Below are 20729 nucleotides of genomic sequence, written 5' to 3'. Positions count from 1 at the left end.
GAAACGAAAATGGAAATTAGAGCTAGAGAGAAACCTGAGTTTGTAGTGTGGGTGGAGAGTTTTTGAAGAATAAAGAGACGATGAGGAAGAAGAAAGACAAAGAGACAGTGCAGTGTTTAACGTTAAAAATCAAAACGAGCTCACCGGGGCACTAAGTTCAAATTAGGGGTGGATTTTGGTTCGGTTGGTGTCGGTAGGAGCATTTTTACCTACCGATTTGTGAAAGTTGGTTAAATAGATTAATTAATCGATTTCATACCGACAAGGAATAATTTTGACTTTTTCGGTTAATCGGTTAATAGGTGTCGGTTACAAGTTTTTATATTAAGATTTATCAACTTCTTTGTAACTACAGAATAGGTAAATTATATGCCTTATAAATGAAAACAAAAAGTAATTTCATCAACCAAAAAGACAACTACAAATCAGCTGGACAACACACAATAAGGAAACCTACCATATAAAATTCAAAATTTGCTTGAAAATTTGATTAAGTTGGTTAATCAACAAATTTTTTTTTTTTTTCTTTTGTCAACCGAATTGAACCGATACTGAAATACTATTTTTATTATGCCTATCAATTGCCAGAAGTCGGTTGTCGGTTAGTAACGGTTCAGTGGCAATCTTCTAAGTGGGCAGTGATATATTGTCGCTCCCTCTCTCTCCTAGTGTGTTTTTTTTTTTTTTTGAGAGTTTCTGATCTCTGTCTCAGACAGGTCTATGGCCATCTCTATGGTGTTATTATTCTCTCAATGAATTGAGATTGTAATTGTTACTTAAAATTTATTTGTTAAGCTGCATGTGATAGAAATGTATACTTATAAATGTTGATTTCAGCCATTTTTAGTATGATTTGGCTGATCGAACCCTAATTTGCTTTCATTTTTATCTATTAGGCGATCTCCCAATTCAAGGCTTGGGATTTTAGGACACCTAGGGTTGTAATCGAGCCGAGCCGAGTTGAGCTTTAGGATTTCAAGACTGGCTTGTTTACAAAGATGCTTATTTGACTTGAGTAATGAAATTCAAACTCGGTTCGTTTAAAATTCGAGGGAGCTCGAGCTCAAGCTCAAATTTGCTGAAAATGCTATTCGAGCCTAGCCGGGCTCAACTCGAACTCGAGGTAAGCTATTAAATTCTTTAATGTATGATTCGAGAAGAGTTCAAGCTCGAATTTTAAAACAACCTATAGACATTTATCTATAGTATAGATATAAATATTAAGTAATTTATATTACATATATTACTTAATTACTAACAGACATACTTAAATTTAGATAACTAATTTTAGTAATAAATTAATATATATTTGTATATATATATACATGATATATAAATGAGTTAACAAGTCGGGCAAACGAATTGATGGAGCTTTAAACGAGCTGAGCTCGCGAACCCCTATTGAGTTTTCTCGAGCGAGTCGGATATGTATCATTTACTAATTGAGCGGATTTCTACAATAATGAGTAGGTTTGTACAGTATCGAGCTTGAGTTCAAGTCAAGTTAAACTGAGCGGGTATCGAGCGGGTTGTTGAATGGACTGGTTTATTTATGGCCCTAAGAACACCCAATATCTTTATTTTGTTTTGGATTTCAAATTTTGAGATTCACCTTTTTCAAACACTATTTCTTGAACTATGAGTTTCTTTGAAATTTTTATTTCTATTTTTTCCCTTATGGTGCGAGTTTCCTACCTTCAGAAATTAATTTCAGCTATTATTTTTTTTTTTGAAAAATTTTAGTTGTCATTTTTTAAAATAAGAAATTAATAATAACACGTGTTTTACGTGTTTGTATTGGGTATGATATGAAAAGGTTACGGATTTTGTTAAATTACTTAATAAAAATTGATTTCAGGTAGTAAAATTTTATTTTGGCGAAAGATCTAAAAATTATTTTTTATACTACAAAGAATAATTTATAATTTAAATCGACCAAACCAATTTTACATTTATCTTTAAATTATAAATAAGGAGGATTTAACCAAGTCCAGCAGCCCAGCTGGGCCAGCAGACCCGGTTCGGATTGCAACACATCCTGCAAAAAAGGATAAAAAAATTAAAATTAAAATTATTATTTTTTTTAAAAAAACAAAGGAAAAAAGAAAAAGAAGATCTAAACCCTTATACGAGTGACAGCGTTAAACCCTGCCTCTTCCGATTATGCTTTTGAAGCTCAACAAAACCACTCTCTGAGAGCCCCTGAGCTTTACTCTGCAACTTGCGTGCTTGTTCTCCATGCTCAAAGATGCTTCCTTTCTACAATTCCTTTCCTCACCTTTCCAACCAAACCCAGCAAACCAATGCTTCCACTGCTCCACCTCCTCAACAGGTAACTCTCTTTCTCTTTCTCTCTCTGTCTCTGCTTACACGCACAGATACAGAGTATTGGAGTATCTATACAATGAATTTTGTCTAATTTCAATCTGCTTTTTCTTTTTTATTTTGGGTTTTATTTGTTCGCCCATCAGGTTATGCCATCTAATCCTTCCCTTGTAAATTCGTGTAATTTAGTGCAAAATCCTATGCAATTTCAACCCCAGTTTGGCATGAGCAATGCTCAAAATCAATTGCTCTTTAGTAATCCCAATGCCCATTTGAATCTTAATGTGCGGCCTTCCATAACTCAGCCTGGTTTCGTGAATGGACCTTCCCATCTTCTTTCCTTGCAGAATACTCATATGGGTATGTCCCGTATGGGTTCTCAACCCGGTCAGTCCCATTTGGGGCTTGGTCCACATAACAGTGTATGCAATATGAACACGGTTGCAGGGTTTCAAGGTAATGGGCAATTCTGCAATTTGGCGCAGAATGGTAATCAAGCCAATGTGTCTCAGCCTCCTTTTGTGCATAATTTTCCAAATTTACCTCAACAACTCAATCAGAATATGGTTTTGCCGAATGGGCAGTACGGTTTTCCAAATATGTTTCAAAATATGAACCAACTTGTGCCCATGCAAATGCCAACTTCTTCTCAAGTTGGTCCTTACGGTATCCCTCCCTATCTAATGGGTGGTCTGAATCAACCACCTCAAGCCACAGTTCCTCAAAATCCCACCTTCTTGGCAAACCTGCCGTTTGGTCTTGTTCACTGCAATCAGGTTGGGCAGCAAGGTAATCAGAATCAGCAAAACTTGGCTCCACCGACAAAGGATGCAAATGCGTTAAAACCATCAACTGTTGCAGCTCCTCAATTGCAAGGGAACTCATCTGCACCACTTAATCATTGTCCAGCTCAACCCCAGCAGTTTAAGGACTTGCAAACTTCTGCTTTCACAAGGTCACAGGTAGTGTAATGTTGTTCTCTCCACATGAATTGTTGGGCTAATTTTTTTCTTTTGGAAAGAATGTTATCAATGATATCTTTTTCGACAATAATTAATGTGTACACAATATTAAGTGAGCTCTGGTACTTGTAACTAACACAAGTTTTATCAATTATTTTAGGGCAATACTTTTAAGAATGGTGGGATTAATGCTGCAAGCTCCAACTGGAAAAATTCACCAAGCAAAAACTTCACAAGGAATCCGAAAAGAGGGGTACCACAAGGGGGGTATGTTTTTTTTTTGGGATTACTTTTGTTTCCATCATTTTACTTTAAAAATTTTGGACTGGTTGCTTAGAGTTTAAAATCAAATGTAGATCTCAGAAGTCTCAGTTTCATCATGTGAAAAATGAGAAGAGAAAGTTTGGGTTTCCTAATGAACAGAAGGGGAAAGGTATGTGGTTTTACACCTTGCTGCTACATTATGTTTAAATTTCCTCAACCCCTGCCCCTGCCCCCTCAAAGAAGAAGGTTCAAGTTTTCTTTTCTTTTTTTTCTTAAGAGGTACAAGTTATAACTTAAATAACATGAGTTGACATGATTAAGAATCAGATTGGCAACTGTCCAAAGCATGTTAAGAGCTGTTTGTTATTCAGAGGTGAGAGCCGTCCAAAAGTAGGAGTTGAAAAGCTAATAGATTTTGGTTTTTTTTTTTTTTTTTTTTTTTTTTTTTTTCCCTAGAGTGGCTGTATGCTTCCATTTCTTCAGGGCTGGTGACGATACGATATTATGGCTAGACTCATAATTTGAGGTTAGGGCTTTATGTAGGGTGTCAAGACAGGGGAGGGACTTGTCTTTCCCATGGAAAAGAATTTTTGAAACAAATTCGCCATCTATTGCGTAAAATTTTAAGTGGTAGTATTGTTAGCTTGTTGGAATAAGGTGTTCTTTAGGGACAGAAGTACTGTGGTTTGGAAGGCATTTCCACTGTGCATCATGCGGTGTTTATGCTGAGAGAGGAAATCTGCGTACATTTTAGGATCTTAAAATTTTTGTGATGGGTTGATGCTATACAGAGGACAGCTTTGTATATATTGAGTTTATGGCTGTTTATGTAATAACAGGTGGTGGGTTATGGTTTTAGAGGAAACTGGATGCTGGAAAATTTCCTGGCAGTGATAAATTAGAGTTTTTAAGATAGGTTTGGGTGAGTTAGTAGCACTCAAATGGTTGAGAAAACCTAGGGTTTAAGGGTTTCAAATGGTGAGAGAAGTCGTATGGGATGGGGTGGAATGGGAGAACATTTTTTGGCAATCCCTTTACGAGGGATAATCCAAGTTGATTCAAATGTGCAGTGAAAGTATGCATATGCTATATGTGGTAAATCTAGATAACAATCTTGTCAAATTATATCAATGAACTAACATTACAAATTGTGTTTCATACCAATTATTGATGTTGAATCTGTTTAAACCCATCTGATTGAACTAGTTCAACATATAAAATATGCTTTTAGCTCTTTGGTGCTTTCTCTTATATACTTTTTGTGTACTTGTGTTGTGCCCCTTGTCTTCTTGCTCTTTTTATTGAACTTCTTTTTACTTTTTTTTTTTTTTTAAATGATTTAAGGTTAAAGGAGTAAATAGAAATATCATGGATGTTATTGGCTTGACTTTGGAGGCTCTTGCATCTTTCTGCCCTTTGTTTACTGATCCGGAAAAGACTAAATTTGAATTCTGCATTTGCGGAATTAGATGCTATTTAGTAGTATGAACGAGGCATTTGCAATGCAACCCCTAGCTTCCTACTTCACAGTGACCAGCTGCCCATGCTCTCACCTTATGGCATTTGGCAGCTATGCGTGTAAAATAAATCTTATTCTGAAATTGATTTTACGAACTTCCCAATTTTTTCTTTTAACTAGGACTTGATGATTGAAAATGAAAATATTGGGCCCTGAAATTTTGTCTGACATGCATGCTAAAAAGTTGCTATATTATTGTGGTTGTTCACTACCTTGTTCTCTATATGCTTTTGGCTTTCTTTTTTTTTTTTTTTTTATTTTTTATTTCTTATTTTATTCCCCTTGCATTTTTACAACTTTGAGTTTCAAAGAAAGCCCATTTACTGTTTCTTCTGAATGAATTTGGTATTACATGATAATCTCTATATGCCCGTGTTTTATATTCCCTTTGACAACGTTCTCTCTCTCTCTCTCTCTAACACACTACTATGTATTGCTGAACTAGGGTTTACAAATGAGAGGACAGGAAAATTTGGCCTTGCTAATTCTACCAACCAAGCCAAAGAGAAGAAGAGGTAATGTTGCTTGATCTCTATATAATATATCATGGCTTACCAATTCAAGAGTAAAATCTTATTGACGCTAGGATTTTCAGATTTTCTGTGTATATTGTGGACCTAAAAGGAGTTTGAAATAAGGATGTTTGTGTGTTTAGTTATGACAGTGCAGTCTGTATTTTATTTATTTCATGAACTGGATTGTTTACTCATTAGTTGTGTATTTTGCACACTGCCTCTTTAGTAGTACCATTCTTATACGCTACTCCTTACCTTTTCGCTTCTTTTATCTTTATGTGGTGTTTGGGGGGTGGGGGGGGGGGTTGCTGCTGAATAGGATATGAATTAGTCCCTACTTATTCAATATCTAATTTATTATTATTTCCCTGTGCATGGGCATGTCTTCCATAAATTTTTTAAACAAGAAGATCTCTTTCTTTGAACTACACGGAACAAGAAATCCAACAGTGGCGTGAAGCACGTAGGAAGAACTACCCATCAAATGCCAACATAAATAAGGTTTAATTTATTGCAGTACCTTCTTGCCATGTTTTTTCGTCTGATATAGATGTTCTGATTATTGAATTTACCACTTGCAGAAGCTAGCAGACTCTGAGCGCAGTGATAGAGAAGCCAAACTACGAAAAGCGGTATAATAACTTACCTTTTATCTTTCTTTCTATCTTTTTTCTTTGGGTATGTATGTTCATCGCATGAATTACCTTTTATCTTTCTTTTTATCTTTTTTCTTTGGGTATGTATGTTCATCGCATGAAATTTGAGCAATCCTTGAACACAATCTTACCACACTTTGGCCAACTAAAGCAAGGCTACTTACATGTAAAGAAATACAAATATTCAATGAAGGAGATTGTATGGACAAAGCCTCATGTCTCTCTTATCACTTGGTAAGTGGGGATAGAAGGAAAGGAGAGATTGACTAGGATGCCAGAGGTGTTTACCTTGTTTGGTTGGATGGAAATGGAATGAGGGGTGTGGGGTGGGGGAGGCTTGTTTCCTTCCTATTCCACCAAGTGAGATGGAAAGAAAGAGTTGTGATTGAGAGTTTATTTTTAATTCTATTTTAATCTATAAGGCCCCACCGTTTACTTTCTCTGCTCTTCTTTTTTTTTTTTGTGGTCAAGAAAACACATGAAGAAGTGGTAGTTTCCATTCCTCCCTCTTTACTTCCTCTATTTCCTCCCTCTTCCTTTGTCAGAGTTTTTTTTTGCCCCTCTTCTTATATGTTAAATATTATTGAAAAGGTGAAAAACAGGATCAAAATCTACCTGGAAGTATACCAGATAAACACATCAAAAGAAAAAAAAATCTATGGCATAAAGTTCAACATATTAAAAGAAAATCATAAGAAGAAAATGAACAAGAACTAGTTTTCCATCCTCATGAAATGCAATATCAGGAGCAGGATTCTTAACGACTTGCCTACCAAACTGTTCTTTCCAACATGTCAACATCTCTACAATCTTTCTAGGTAAGTCACATAATCAGAAACAACGGGGGGAACAGAAGTGACAAAATTTCCCATCCGCCACTGTTGTAGCGTGATTTTACTTAAAGTTGTCGCGACAATTGCTATGTTTGTTTAATACTTAAATTATTGACAACCAATAGTTCTATAACCAAACAACCTTCAGTAATGGAACTTGTTTTTATGTTTCACGAAGTGATACCAACTGGTTTCCTTCGACATGTTCCAGTCATTCTGAAATACATTCTTACCATGTTTATTAGAGAGTGCAACGCATCCCTTATTTTGCCATAGTTAATCTAGTCGATTTAATTAGCGGGTGCAGGACATGAAATGTCTACTGCTTGTTCGTATGTGTATGGAGGAAAAGGGAGAGAGAAAGAACGAAATGCCTAACGCATCCCTACTTACCTTGATGTTTCATATTCCCATTTTTTCATTGGTATATATCTAAGTATAATTTCTGGGTGATATGTTTTCGCAAACTTTTCGTTAATTTTGTTTCATGATTGGTATTTAATGTCTAGTAATAATATGATAAAAATTTTGTTTCCAGCAACTCAAGGAGATTCTAGCAAAGCAGGCTGAATTGGGAGTTGAAGTTGCAGAGGTACCATCATACTATCTCTCGGATTCAGAGAAGCTAGGGCATGAAAGGGAAGAGACCAGAAGGCCATTGACTAAGAAGGAGAGATTCCAAAACAAGTTTAATAAAAGAGGAAGATATGACAAAAAAGACCGGTTTGCCAAGAAGCAGAGGTTAGCAGCGGACAAGGATTCATTGAACGTCGCTTCTTTGAACCAAAGAAAGCCAACACTACTGCAGAAACTTCTGAGTGCTGATATAGGTAGAGACAAAAGCCGCTTGTTGCAGGTTTTTCGGTTCATGGTGATGAACTCTTTCTTCAAAGATTTTCCTGATAAACCACTGCAGTTTCCATTAGTAATGGTTAAAGAAGGTGAATGTGAGGATGATGTGGTTAAAGAGAAATCTTCTCCTGTGGGGAAAGATGCTGCAGGTAGCATCTTGACAACTCATGCTAAAAGATTTAATGATGATAATGGTGAAGAAGAAGAAGAAAATGACAATGGCGATGCTGCCGCCGCGGCCGCGGCGGATGATAATGATGAAAATGATGCTCTAGGAAAAGAAGCATCTTATTTTGTTAGGAGAGAAGGTAGTGGTATTGGTGAGGGAAGTGAGAGACCCGAGGAAGAAGAGGGTGAAATCATTGACTAGAGAGGTCTCCCTCTTTGAGCATTGTACTGCTATGTATACCAAACAAATATGTATATGTATGCATTAGAAAATTGGCAGCATGAGCATCGTTTATCATGAAGTTTTCTGAAACTGTACAATTTCTAGTCTTAGGATCGTTGGATAGACTTGTCTAGTAATGTATTATCTCTGCTATATATATAGATTAATTTGTGATGGGAACCCACGATAGAAAAGATGGAATTATATTGAAAAGAGTCTATTTTGTAGTTAGACTGATATACTATTGCTAGGATTAAGATCCCTACAATTTTTTAAAAATTGTAGATTCCAAATTATGTGATTTAGGTTGTTTTTAGGTATTAAAATGCTTGAAAAATGTTACCTATTAAAAATGTGGCATATTATCGAGGTAATCAAAAAGAAAATTCCTTCTAAAAAGGTTGTTCTTCACTTTTGTAGAGACGCTTATTCTTCATAAAATCAAAAGACAATTTTTAGGTCATCTTTTTAACAACGTAGAGGCTAAGAACGTGATGAAAATATACTCAATTGTCAACCGAAATATATCACATTTTAAAACATTTTGATGCCTAAAAATGATAAAAATTACGTAATTTAAAAATCTACAATTATAAGAAAATTGTAGAGGATCCTAATCTCTCGATTACCACTCATCTATTTGTACGTTTAAGATCATAATAAGATAACAGATGACTTCCTAGAAAGATAGCAAACAACTAGATGGTTTTATTCAAACTACATGGGATGACACACTACCAACACATTGCTCCCCAACAGCCATAGCCTTCACGACCTTCAGGCCCATTGAACTTATCAAATTTACTGCTCGATGGTTATTCATTCTTATCTCATCGTTTGCTCCTTCAATGGCACTCGAGTGTTATTTTGGGAAGTATTTTTTATTTTTTATTTTTTTGAAAAAGTGTTATAGGCAACATGTAAAAAAATAATTAGTTTTTTGGAAAAACTTCAGAAAAGTCCCATGAAATTTCACTCGTTTTGACATTACCTTCAAAGTTTAAAAACTTTAAATATTTAAGAGTATCGAACTTTCAATTTCTTTCAATTATCTAATTTCATTATGATTTTCTGTTAATTTTAGTCAAAATGCCTAAAATACCATTTTTTAATAAAAACAAAAAAAAAAAACAAAAATTGCAAAGATGTTGCGAATATATATTTTTATTAAATGCCCGAATCTCTACAATTTTTATTTTATTTTTTTATAATAAAAAATATGGATATTTTGAAAATTTTGACAAGATTATATATATATAAAGGGAATGTGAATGCGGGTGCAGCTATTAATGGTATTGGCATATCTTAAAACTGCTATCCACATACGCAATGCCTATTAGCTGATTTGCTCACTTTTAACTTTCATCCTTGAAGGAAAAATCTTTCCTTGTACTTTCATTGCTTAAACCCCAAAATAGGATTTTTTTTTTTTGGTCTTACATCAAACAGCTACTCATAAGATGCCATTAAAGGCTAATAACCACCAAATAAATTACACTCGAATGTCAAATACAATACCAATGCTCAAACATCAACAAAATTCAAAGTACGTATATCATATAGCATAATGATGTTTCAGAGACAAATAATTTATGTTCCGTTTGGTTGGGTTGATTAGAATTGTTTTGAAGGGTTATTAGTGGAATGATCTTTAACCTTTTAGACAAGTATAGTAAGTATACAAAAAAATAAAAAAAATAAAAAGGTATACAAAAATGTTGCTTTTATTAGACACTAGGCCACAATGGTTTTTTAGGAGAACATTGGTGAGCTTGGAAAATATATTTTCCTAATTACGTACACATATATATATATATACAAGAAAAAAAAAAAAATTGTTCTTGAGGCGAAAATTAATAGCTTCAACAAAAACCAAAATTTATATTACCATTACAATTTATACAGGACAAACGACAACAAAACTACAAGCATGAAATATTTGAAAGAAAGAGCAATTATTGAGAACACCATTTGTACATTGACTAAAGATTTTCTTGTTAGCACCGAGTCTTGAAGTTTCTGAGTAATTTGGCCATGGTAATAGTTATGGTTTTGTAGAGCCTATCTCCTATTCTCTCTAGGTACCGAAAATACGCATGCCTCCAAGAACTCTTCAATAGCAACGATCCACAAACACCCCAAAAACCAACAATGAATCCGAGTGCCATGCTAATATAAAACCATAGACGCTCGTTGGAGTTTGCATGTTCTTGAATATTGCCTTCTCCATTGTTGCCACCAATTTGAGGATTTTGAGTTGCTTCATCTCCCAAACAAATTTTTAGAAGAGGCAAGCCACAAAGATTTTCGTTACCTGCATATGCAGAAGCACTGAAGCTTTGGAGTTGGGTACCTGATGGGATTTTACCTGATAAGTTGTTGTTTGATAAACTCAAGTAGCTCAGTAAGCTCAAAGTAACCAAGCTTTGGGGAATTATGCTTGAAAGGAGATTTCTTGACAAGTCTAGAGACTCTAATCTCCCTAGGTAACCAATATCCTGAGGAATGATGCCAGTCAAGAAGTTCCTAGATAGATTCAACCCAATCAATCCTCTAAGACTAGTTATTTCTCTTGGAATTTCTCCTTTTAATTTGTTGCTTGAAAGATTGATGACTTTTACCAGTCCAAGAGTTTTGCTATACTCGAGCCTTTTTTCTTTGAAAGTCACTAACAAATTGTCCATGTAGTCGGAAGGAAGAAGAAAGGATGTCCTAGAAGATGAAATATATGGATGAGGAATGCTTACATATGAACTTTGTGTTTGAGACATGAGAGTGAAGTTATTGAGGCATCGAGGTATAGTCCCTGTAATACTATTCTGAGAGAGGTCCAAGATTTGAAGAGATGTTAGATGACATAATTGTAATGGTATATGCCCTATTAACAAGTTTGAAGACAGTCGAAGAATCATCAAATGTGGTAGGCTTGTGCCTATCCATGTTGGTATCTTCCCAGAGATTCTGTTTTCTCCTAGATCAAGTAGCCTCAATGAAGAGCAAGTTATCATTGATTTGGGCAGTTCTCCAATGAAACTGTTGTTCTGCAAATGCAACGACTGAATCCCATGTGTCGTAGAACCACAGATAGAATCGGGAATTCTTCCTGAGAGATTATTATTTGCCAAATTAAGCACGGTCAAGGGCACCATATTTCCCCAACAGTAAGGGAGTTCTCCGGATAGCAAGTTATCTGAAAGATCAAGGTAACTCAAATATGAAGGCATATAATTGGCTTTAACTGACCCATTTGTCTCACATATGAATGTAATGGATCCTTGGAACAGATTATTGGAGAGATTTAGCACAGTCCAATCAAAATTAAGTTGTGGCAACATACCTCTGAAGCGGTTAAAACAAATGTTGCCAAAAACCATTGAAGAGGTATGGTATTAGTGAACTGGTTGCGGGAGAGATTTAAGTACCCTACATTCCAAGAAAGGTCCCAAAACCAGTTGGGAATGGGGTCTGAGATTCCTGTATTGGACATATCGAGCCGCATAAAATTCCTCTGTGTTTGAAGCCATTCAGGAAAAGCTGGCCCCAATTTGCAAGACCTCAATGCTATGGTATCTAGATTAAATCGTGGAACCCAGGTTGAACTAAACTTCAAAGACACAGAATTATAAGAGAAGTCCAATAGCTTTAAGCTGGAAAGATTCGACAAATGTGAATCAGTGATATCACCTTCGAAAGAATTTGAAGATACATCTAGAATCTGGAGTTTGGAAAGTTTTCCCATACCTTTGGTTAAACTCCCATTCAACCGATTCTTAGATAGATGTAACTCTCTCAACAAAGGAAATTTTGAAAGATCAGGTACCTCTCCACTTATGCTATTGTTTGATAAGTCTAGTACTTGCAAATTGTAAAGATTCTCCAAAGCTTGTGGTATCATACCCTCGAAATTGTTGGAAGAGAGGTCAAGATGAACAAGACTTATCATATTCCCCAAAGCTTTTGGAATTGAACCTTCTAACTCGTTCAAGCTGAGATCAAGAGAAATCAAGCTTGAGAGATTTCCAAGCTGCTGTGGAATGTTGCCAACCATTTTGGTATTGGAAAGATTGAGATATTGCAATTTAGTGAGTGAACCAATGAAGCTTGGGAGGATGAAGAAATGATTCAAGCTTAAATCCAAGTAAACCAAATGCTTCAATCCCAGCAATAAAGAGCTTATCTCACCTTGTAGATTCCCATCAACAGGCCGGAGATCAAGCACGACAACATGACCTGTTTGGTTGCTGCATTTGATTCCTTTCCATTTGCAGCAATCTTCCTCATGACTCCCCCAAGAAGAAAGCAAACTGTAATTATCTTCAAGGCCTTGTTTGAATTCGAGCAATGCTTGTTTTTCTTCCTCTATGCATATGGCCTCTGAATTACTGCATTTGGTACATAGGAGCCCAAGCATGAGAAGCAGCAATTGAGAAGAAAGCCCTCTCATTATTTGAAAATCTCTTTTGATATCCCAAGGGAAATCCACACAACTTATCTTTATAGTACTATTGATTCCTGTGTGAAACAAAGGGAGAAAAATATATAACAAAAATTGACATGAAGTAGAAGATGAGAGAATAAAGAATACAAGAAAAAGGGGATAAGGAGCCCAATAAAATAGCCATGGTTGATGCTAGAGGGAGCTTGAATAATACGACTACAAGACAGTCGTGCCACAATAATATATTGACGAAAAAAATATATATACTAATTTTTTTTTTCTAATAAAATATATATACTAATTAAACACGTAGAGATAAGACCGTTCACATTCATACTTCTTGATGGCTTTTTTTGTTTATTATTATTATTATTCAATGCTTTATCTTTAATTAACCAATAAAAAAAACTCTCCCTTAATATGAATGAATATTTTAAAGAATAAAAAAACAAGTGATGTAGAATGTTTAAAGAATGGGAATACAAGTTTGTTTGGGATTGTGTTTGAGAAATAGAACTTTTAAGTCAAAACACATTTTTTAAGCTTTTGCCAAAAGTACGTTTTGGCCATTGTTAGGCTTTTTAGATCGTTAAAAGTGCTTTCAATTTTTTTTTTACCATACAGGTACTTTTTTTTTAAAACAAACTTTTTTAGTGTTAAACCCACTTTTATACCCCTCAAACGTACACTCAAACATGTCCTAAAAATTTTAAAGCAATATGGAAATATAGGACGTAGATTATTTTTCAAAAGTGAATCGTTAGAATAGAAAAAAGTTAATTTTTTCTTGAGAATTTAAAGTAAATCTTAAACAACGGAATACTAATCCTCTTGAGTACTGTTTGCCACATAGATATGGTGAACTTTTTAGGACCTTTCTGTTGCATGGGTGATATACCCTAAACGCCAATGTTTTTAGGAAAATATTTTAAAGGTGATATAGCTAACCCACTGAAAAATTAGTAATTTTCCTACGAAGTATTTTCAACTGAAAACTTTTTACCTCAGAATATGTTTTACCAAGCTTTATTTCCATATTTTAGACAGTATTTAAGAATTTTTAAAATCAGTATTACTTATTAATAGCATATTAATTAGAATTAATTTGGTATTTTTTTTTTTTCAAAATAAGAACTAATTTAGGAGTTTTTTTTTCTGATTTTTTTTTTCTTTTTCGAAATATGGGTTAGGTTTTTGTATTATATAAATTCCCCTCCCATCTCTACTTAATTATTTGTCCTTTCTTCGTCTTAACTAACCTTTTATCAATATGAGAATCTTCTTTTTAGGTGCTGAGTTTGTTTCAAAAAAAAAGAAGAAAGAAACTACACCTACTCTCCATTCGTCGTATTCGCCATGGTTGGTGCACTTACCGTGAGAGATTTAATATCATTACTTCCGTGTGATCATGTTTAGGGTCCAATTCAACTTCTACGTTCATTTCTTTATACTTATTTTATATATTCTTTTTTATAAAATAAATAAATCAAATAAGACACCATTTTGTATGGAGTATGCAACATACCCACTATTCTTTAACTATATATGATGACGTGATGCTGCCAATTCATCTTTAAATTGATCATTTTTAAAATAAAAATAAAAGAGTAATGCTATAAAGAAAATGTTTGCTTCATTCTCTTACACATCTCTTGATAATCTCTTTTAAAAAATCATTGAGTCTGTGGAACCTACATGTGGGTTTCACAAATTCAATGATGGATTTGCACATGCATCTGATCTTGTACAGAGATGGTCTGACATAATATGTGCAAAAATTGAAAGCAGACATTTGTCTATAGCATTACTCTTTTGTATAGATATATTGATGTAGGACGATATTTACTTATATTTTCGGTAAAAATAAAAATAAGAAAAATATCAAAAATAATATTGAAGTAGCGCAGCTTGATTAGAATTTTACCAGTTTTCAAACAATGGAAGTACGAAAGAAAAGATTGTCACGATTCCCGCTTAATGTCAATTTTATTTTATTTGATTAGGACTTTATTTGTAGAATATTTAATTTTAATAGGACTTTATTTTTTTTCCTTAATAGGGTTAGATTTGCTTTAATTATTTTCCTTTCCTTATTAGGATTAGGTTTAATATTACTACTAGGATTAGGTTTATTTTCTCTACAAGTATTTCTCTTCTATAAATAGACTAGCTTATGATGTAAAACTCACTCAATTGAATTATTATAAAATAAGAGAATTTCTCTCAAAACTCTGTGGAGTTTGTATTCTTTTCTCAACCTACGGGTTTGACTTATCTTTGGGTAGAAGAAGAAGACATTTCCCTTTTCAGAATCAAAAACGCTGCTCTTTGGTTAGTTACTTTAGTCTTCCACTACATCAATTGGTATCATAGTAGGCTTTATCTTGATCATGGCCAATAAGCGCAACAATGACAAACTTCTTCAACAACACTGCTTGTAGGGGAGGGGCTCTTTCGAGAGCCGAAATTCATGGGGTATCCAAGCCAGCGTTATTCGGATTCGATGGCCAACTTATACTACAACAAAAACTTCTATAATGACGCCGTTTGTGAGAGAAATGTGTTTCGAGATCCGACTACCAACGATACATCAAGCAATCAGAAGCTCCTTAAAGAGCCGAATTCTAGGAGCTTCAACAGGAAATGCGCCAATTGTGGGAGATGTTGGAACGCATGCAAATGGAGGGATGCCCAAGATGACTATGGAATCTGAAGGAAACCTGTTCAGTATCCTTATGTTGACTAATTCCTTGATGATGACGTAAGCCACATTCGACATATTTGTAACAGTATTCATAAATCTACAAATAGGCATTTCGTCTATGAAGAGAATTTTAATTATGGTGAAAATGATGTTGAGGTGAAGAGGGCAACCAAAATTGGAAGCCTGGATGTAGGGATTAATTTATAGACCTCTCATGGTTGTTCATTATGTCTAAGGCGTGCAAATTTTTTCTTTTTTAAAAAATAAAAATAAAAAATAAAAAAACTTATAGATATTTATCGAACGTTCGAGATCTAACGTCGAACATCCGGCATTCCATTTGGTCGTTTGATGTCCAACTCGAAAGTTTGCCATCAAGCATTCGATGTCCCACTCGAATGTTCGAAGTGTACTATAATTCTTAAAAAGGCCCAAAACAACACCTCAAGACACTTGTAGTAATTGCAATACTCAAATACAGTAATTAAGGCATACTTAATCTCTTACTTATTTTGTTGGCTAACTTGGTGCTCAAAACCTTGTAAGTTGTCTTTATTTGGGTTTTGGTTGCTAACATGTTCGGTGTGGTTTGAATGGGAAGCCTTAGTAGTATTTCTACAGAGCATCATTCGCTAGAGCGTTCGCAAAGCGTCCGAACAGTTGAAGTAATAAGAAGAGGCAGTATAATCTGTTTGCTAGACATTTGCAAGTCCGTCTGAACATAATGTGTTACCTAGTAAAACCCGAGAGCTCTGTTCGCTAGACGTTCGCTGGGCCGTCCAAATGGGAGATGCACATAGTAGATCCAAAGAGCTCCATTCAGAAGGCCATTCGCTAGTAGTTCAGACGAGACATGTCAAGCAGATTTTAAACCTAAATGCGTCTGAACGGAATTCAAGACTATTCGAACAAAAGTTGGCACTTTCCATTTTAGTGTTTTGCCAAGTTCAGCTTAGATTTCTATAAAACCTAGGTGCGATTGAACGAGACCGGCAGTCGTCCGAACATTGGCTCAGATTTTTCATATTAGGGTTTTCCTGTTTAGCAAGGAAACCAAATTCTTAGTTCCTTGTACATAGAGCTCTTCAGAGCACGATTTTTTCAAGCAACTAAGGGGGCACATTCTATATTGTGCTAAGAGATAATTTTAAGGATTCAGAGTGTTAGAGTTATTTTCTCTTAGAGTGTTGCTATGCTTTCAAAAGATGTTGTTCATCAACAATCAAGAACCCTGGCCGAGGTTCTGACATGGGAAATCAAGAGAAGAAGTTTCAAGAGGTTCTGTGGGAACTACTGCGATAGAAAGCAAGAAGGGTCACCTATTTAGACGAGTTTGTGTCAACTTCAAAGGTTTTGTAAGAATAAACAACTTGTAATTTCTTCTTCTTCTAGTGCATGATTTCCTGGGTTTGACTGCGAGTGGTTTTTCCTTTTGAAGAGTTCTTCAAAGGTTTCTACTTCATCACCAAAATATTTGTATTCCTATTGATTTACTTGTTTACATATTTTGGTGATTGATTGTTGCATGCTTCTATTTTTTAATTCCGCATTATTTTCACCCCCCTCTAAGTGTACTTTGGAGTCTATTTATATTTTCATAATCCAAATTAAATGTTGGGGTGTTGCAAGATCCCTAAGGATTATGAGCTTCCAAAAATTCGATCATTAACTTAATAAGTTTATCAAAAGTCATCTAAATTAGTTGTTCGTATGAACATCTGAAGAGTTCTGAACAATAGTCAAAATGTATTAAATGGAAACACTCGATTTAAAAGGCTCAAAGGGCGAACTCTTTTTAGTGTAGGCATGATTCCATTAAAAAAACTATGAGTATGTAAAGTCCTATGATATTTCTAGTATTCTTGTTCTTTTCTATCACAACCACGTTACTCCATATAACATTGTTTGGATAGAATAGCGTTTCGGTATTAATTACTTCTTTCTTTTTACTTTTTCAAAACCTTTTCATTTCCATGAAAACACATGATTTTCAGTATATATATATATATATAGAGAGAGAGAGAGAGACTCTTTTCATAAATGAATAGTATAATAATTGCAGTCCATATATTCTAATATGCATATTTGTCATGCATTTCAATATCATTTTTTTTAAAAAAATTTGTATAGGTGTCTTAATGTAATATTTCATAACTATGGGACATCCCCTTCACTTCTCAATTTGTAACTAATTAATTTCTTACCAGTACACATTTGATTCTAAAATGCACAAGTAAACATAAAAAAATATTTCAAAACGAATATTGAAAGCTTAGCAAGAAGATATTACTTAACCCAAAAGGCACTTAACTAAAAAACGATCGTAGTTCCAAAAGTCACAACTATTAAAAAACTCTTAATTTGAATCAAATTATTTTAAGAATAAATAAATTTCTTACAATATATAAGGACTAAGCCTTAATCATGTTTTTTACTATACACCAAACTAAAAAGTTTCTAAAGTGGATGAATATCCATGGCTTGCAAATGTATTAGAAAACTTATGCTAATGATGATGGAGTTGCCTGTCCTTATTTTCCTCAATGTGCAAGCTAATGACATTGCCCCTACCTCTTTTCGTCCCTCTCCATTGCCCATGCTCTATCCTTACTACTCTGAAGTTGATAAAGTTCAAGAAACAATATATAAATGCTTTGCTGATGAAACTGAAGATTGTAAAAAAAAACTGGCCACATCCTATGTTGTTTAAGAAGGATCGTTATGAAGGTTGTCTAATTCTTGCTCATTCAAAATGTTGGTTTAATCACCATAGTGTAGCGGAGCTGACAGACCTACATGTACAATGCGTAGTTTATTGTGTATCACATCGAAGTGATCTTGTGACCTGTTTCAAAGAATGTTATGAAAACCATTTCAAGAAGCACTAAGATATCATCCATACACAAAATCCCAAGAATAAGGTCAGCTAAATGTTTCTTAACTACTCTCTTTCTCTTGTCTCTCTTCCCGTTCATTGGTCGCTAAATTGATTGTCTATTGTGCAAAGATTAAAACCATGTTGCAACTTCTTTCTTTTAATGCTTATCAATATTTATTACCGCAAAATAAGATCTTTTAACTTTTATATATTTTCTGGACATCAATAGAAGGTTTATCATGTATTACTTATTTACATTCATTACAAAATGTTGAATACTATTTCTTTTACATGAATGTTAACTCGTACAAAAATTTTAATCTATAAATATATTTTAACTTATGGAGCATTTAATAATTAACTTCAATACCTAAAGTGATGTCAAACAAAATTGGCATTACCATCAAAAAGGTTGTTATAATTTTGTATCATATTTTTTTTTTTTTTTTTTTAGATAAATAGGTATATATTTCCATGTGATTTCCAAATAGAATAATTTAATTTGAATGAGATAAATAAAGATCTCATGTTAGTGAATTCTATAGAAGTTTTGAATATTCTGAATCACCATGCATGTATAAGAATTAAAAAAAGAAATGAAATTGGTGGATAGTAATTATGGTCAAATAAGCCTTTTCTTTGATAGTTCCCTAATATTTTTACAGGAAAAAATATATTTTACCCTCCTGAACTATCCAATCATTTGCACTTTGATCTTCAATGTTCCGGTCTGGGGTAGCCAAAGCCACCCCTAGGCCCAACTGGGGTGGTCAGCCCCCCTTAATTTTAATTTTTTTTTTTTTTTTTTTTTTTTTTAACTTAGGATGTGGGCATTTTGGGGGAAAAAAAAATTCAAAATGGTCGAATTTCAACAATTTGAAAGTTTGAGGAGGGTCAAGTGTCACTTTTTAAACGTTAGAGGTCAAAGTGCAAATATGTGGATAGTTCAATGGGTAAAATGTATTTTCCTCATTTTTATAATATAAGTATAACCTAATAACTACAATAACATGATTTTTGTTTCCAAAATGTAATCCTTTTTGTCTACCACACCTTTCTATAAAGACATGTTTCAAAATTCATTTTATCTCTACATTTTCCATCAACTATTATTTCATCTCACCATTTATCAATAAAATATCATTTTACATATTGTTTTTAGTTTCCTACCATTTTTTTTTTGTAAGGATTTTCCTTACTCCTCTCCAACTTCAAAGTTGGTCTCTAGGGTATAACAATTATCTCTTTGTTGTATGTCCTACTTATGATTTGCGTATTTGGTTTTTTACAATTGACACTAAACCTCCTTGTCCTTGTATACTAAAGTGAAATATCTTAGTTTTCTCAAAGGGAAATATAAAGACAAATTAGATTATGAAATGAAAATTAAAAAAATTATAGATCTAGCTATTGAAGTTAACGGGTGAGATGATAAGCACTTGATGGCTTTGGCTATTCAGTAGCCATTCTTAGCGATACCACAAGTGTAATAAGGTTTTAGGTTTTTCTCTGTTCTTTTCTTTTTGTTGTCTTGCTTGTCCTTTGTGCATTAAGCATAATTTTCACCTAGTTCACTCTTCTACTTAACTCTATGCATGTTTTTCTATGTTCTTCACTAACTTTATTTATTAAGCTGCATTTCACACATAAAACATGTTGTGGTTACAGATTCATATGGAGGCTTCTCAGGGAATATGAGAGAGCAAGACTTGTTAGATATCAGTTCTTAATTGTACCTCATTTTCAATAATATCGTCTTGAGTTGTGGAAAACTGTTAAATGAGGATGTTGTACTACCTGATGATTTAATAGCATTGTGTTTTTGAGTATTTAAATTGGACCATTTTGGACGAGAAATTATGTCATATGGGAGTTGAATTTTGTATGGGATTTGTTCTTCTTCTTTTATGCTTGGAGATTTTAGCGTTACCGGCTAGTATATTGGGACCTAAAAAACAATATACAGTTTGTGTAAGATATTATATAAATACTTGTTATTATTACTACATACAATGTTAAATTTGAATAAATATTTATACATCATATTATATTTAATCATACATTTTAACAAAATAATATACTTTTATCAAATACGAAAAATTGGCTAATGGTGGGTATCCACGTGGGTTGTGTCCATTAGAACTCAAAGCAAACATATCCTACCTGTACATAATGGGTGGAGTGTATTCATGCGTCTCTCTCATCAAACCAATGAGGGTTAATATATTGTGCAACCGACTAGTACACTTCCGTAAAATAAAAAATAAAAAATAAATAAAAGGTTTTCAAGATAATTATGTTGGGAATACGACTACAAAAATGAGATTGTGCACCATAAAGATAATAATTCACAAACCAAGATCAAACTTTATGAAGAACAGGTAAAGAACTG

At 34.0% G+C, this 20729-nt stretch overlaps 3 protein-coding genes across 3 annotated transcripts; 1 reads left to right on the top strand and 2 right to left on the bottom strand.

Moving 5' to 3' along the window:
- The first annotated feature begins 2130 nt into the window (after positions 1-2130).
- NUFIP (GATA zinc finger protein) lies at positions 2131-8392 on the top strand. The gene is made up of 8 exons (XM_059578912.2): positions 2131-2332; positions 2472-3287; positions 3448-3554; positions 3644-3720; positions 5516-5585; positions 5996-6086; positions 6167-6217; positions 7613-8392. The coding sequence occupies exons 1-8, from the start codon at positions 2249-2251 to the stop codon at positions 8294-8296; spliced, it is 1980 nt and encodes a 659-aa protein (XP_059434895.2). The 5' UTR covers positions 2131-2248; the 3' UTR covers positions 8297-8392.
- Positions 8393-10170: 1778 nt separating this feature from the next.
- Positions 10171-11666, bottom strand: LOC132175186 (receptor-like protein EIX2). Its single transcript, XM_088513623.1, has one exon. The coding sequence runs from the start codon at positions 11650-11652 to the stop codon at positions 10315-10317; it is 1338 nt and encodes a 445-aa protein (XP_088369749.1). The 5' UTR covers positions 11653-11666; the 3' UTR covers positions 10171-10314.
- Positions 11667-11669: 3 nt separating this feature from the next.
- On the bottom strand, positions 11670-12805 carry LOC148587182 (uncharacterized; the record flags this gene model as incomplete). The annotated part of the gene is made up of 1 exon (XM_088513688.1): positions 11670-12805. A coding segment is annotated over exon 1 (1092 nt), but the record flags the coding sequence as incomplete, so codon positions are not given.
- Between the last annotated feature and the right edge of the window lie 7924 nt (positions 12806-20729).

The sequence above is a fragment of the Corylus avellana genome, chromosome 2 (assembly GCF_965113065.1).
Source record: "Corylus avellana chromosome 2, dhCorAvel1.hap1.2, whole genome shotgun sequence".
NCBI classification, from domain to species: Eukaryota; Viridiplantae; Streptophyta; class Magnoliopsida; order Fagales; family Betulaceae; genus Corylus; species Corylus avellana.
Note: the sequence above shows the minus strand (reverse complement) of the source record. Positions and strands in the feature narration are given on the sequence as shown.

What these genes read in the sequence shown, in the direction of transcription:
- NUFIP (XM_059578912.2), top strand. Translation starts at nt 2,249, where the DNA reads ATGCTTCCTTTCTACAATTCCTTTCCTCACCTTTCCAACCAAACCCAG. An exon ending in CTGCTTTCACAAGGTCACAG is followed by an intron (nt 3,288 to 3,447) that starts GTAGTGTAATGT and finishes CAATTATTTTAG; the next exon opens with GGCAATACTTTTAAGAATGG. An exon ending in TAATGAACAGAAGGGGAAAG is followed by an intron (nt 3,721 to 5,515) that starts GTATGTGGTTTT and finishes TTGCTGAACTAG; the next exon opens with GGTTTACAAATGAGAGGACA.
- LOC132175186 (XM_088513623.1), bottom strand. Translation starts at nt 11,652, where the DNA reads ATGTTGCCACAACTTAATTTTGATTGGACTGTGCTAAATCTCTCCAAT.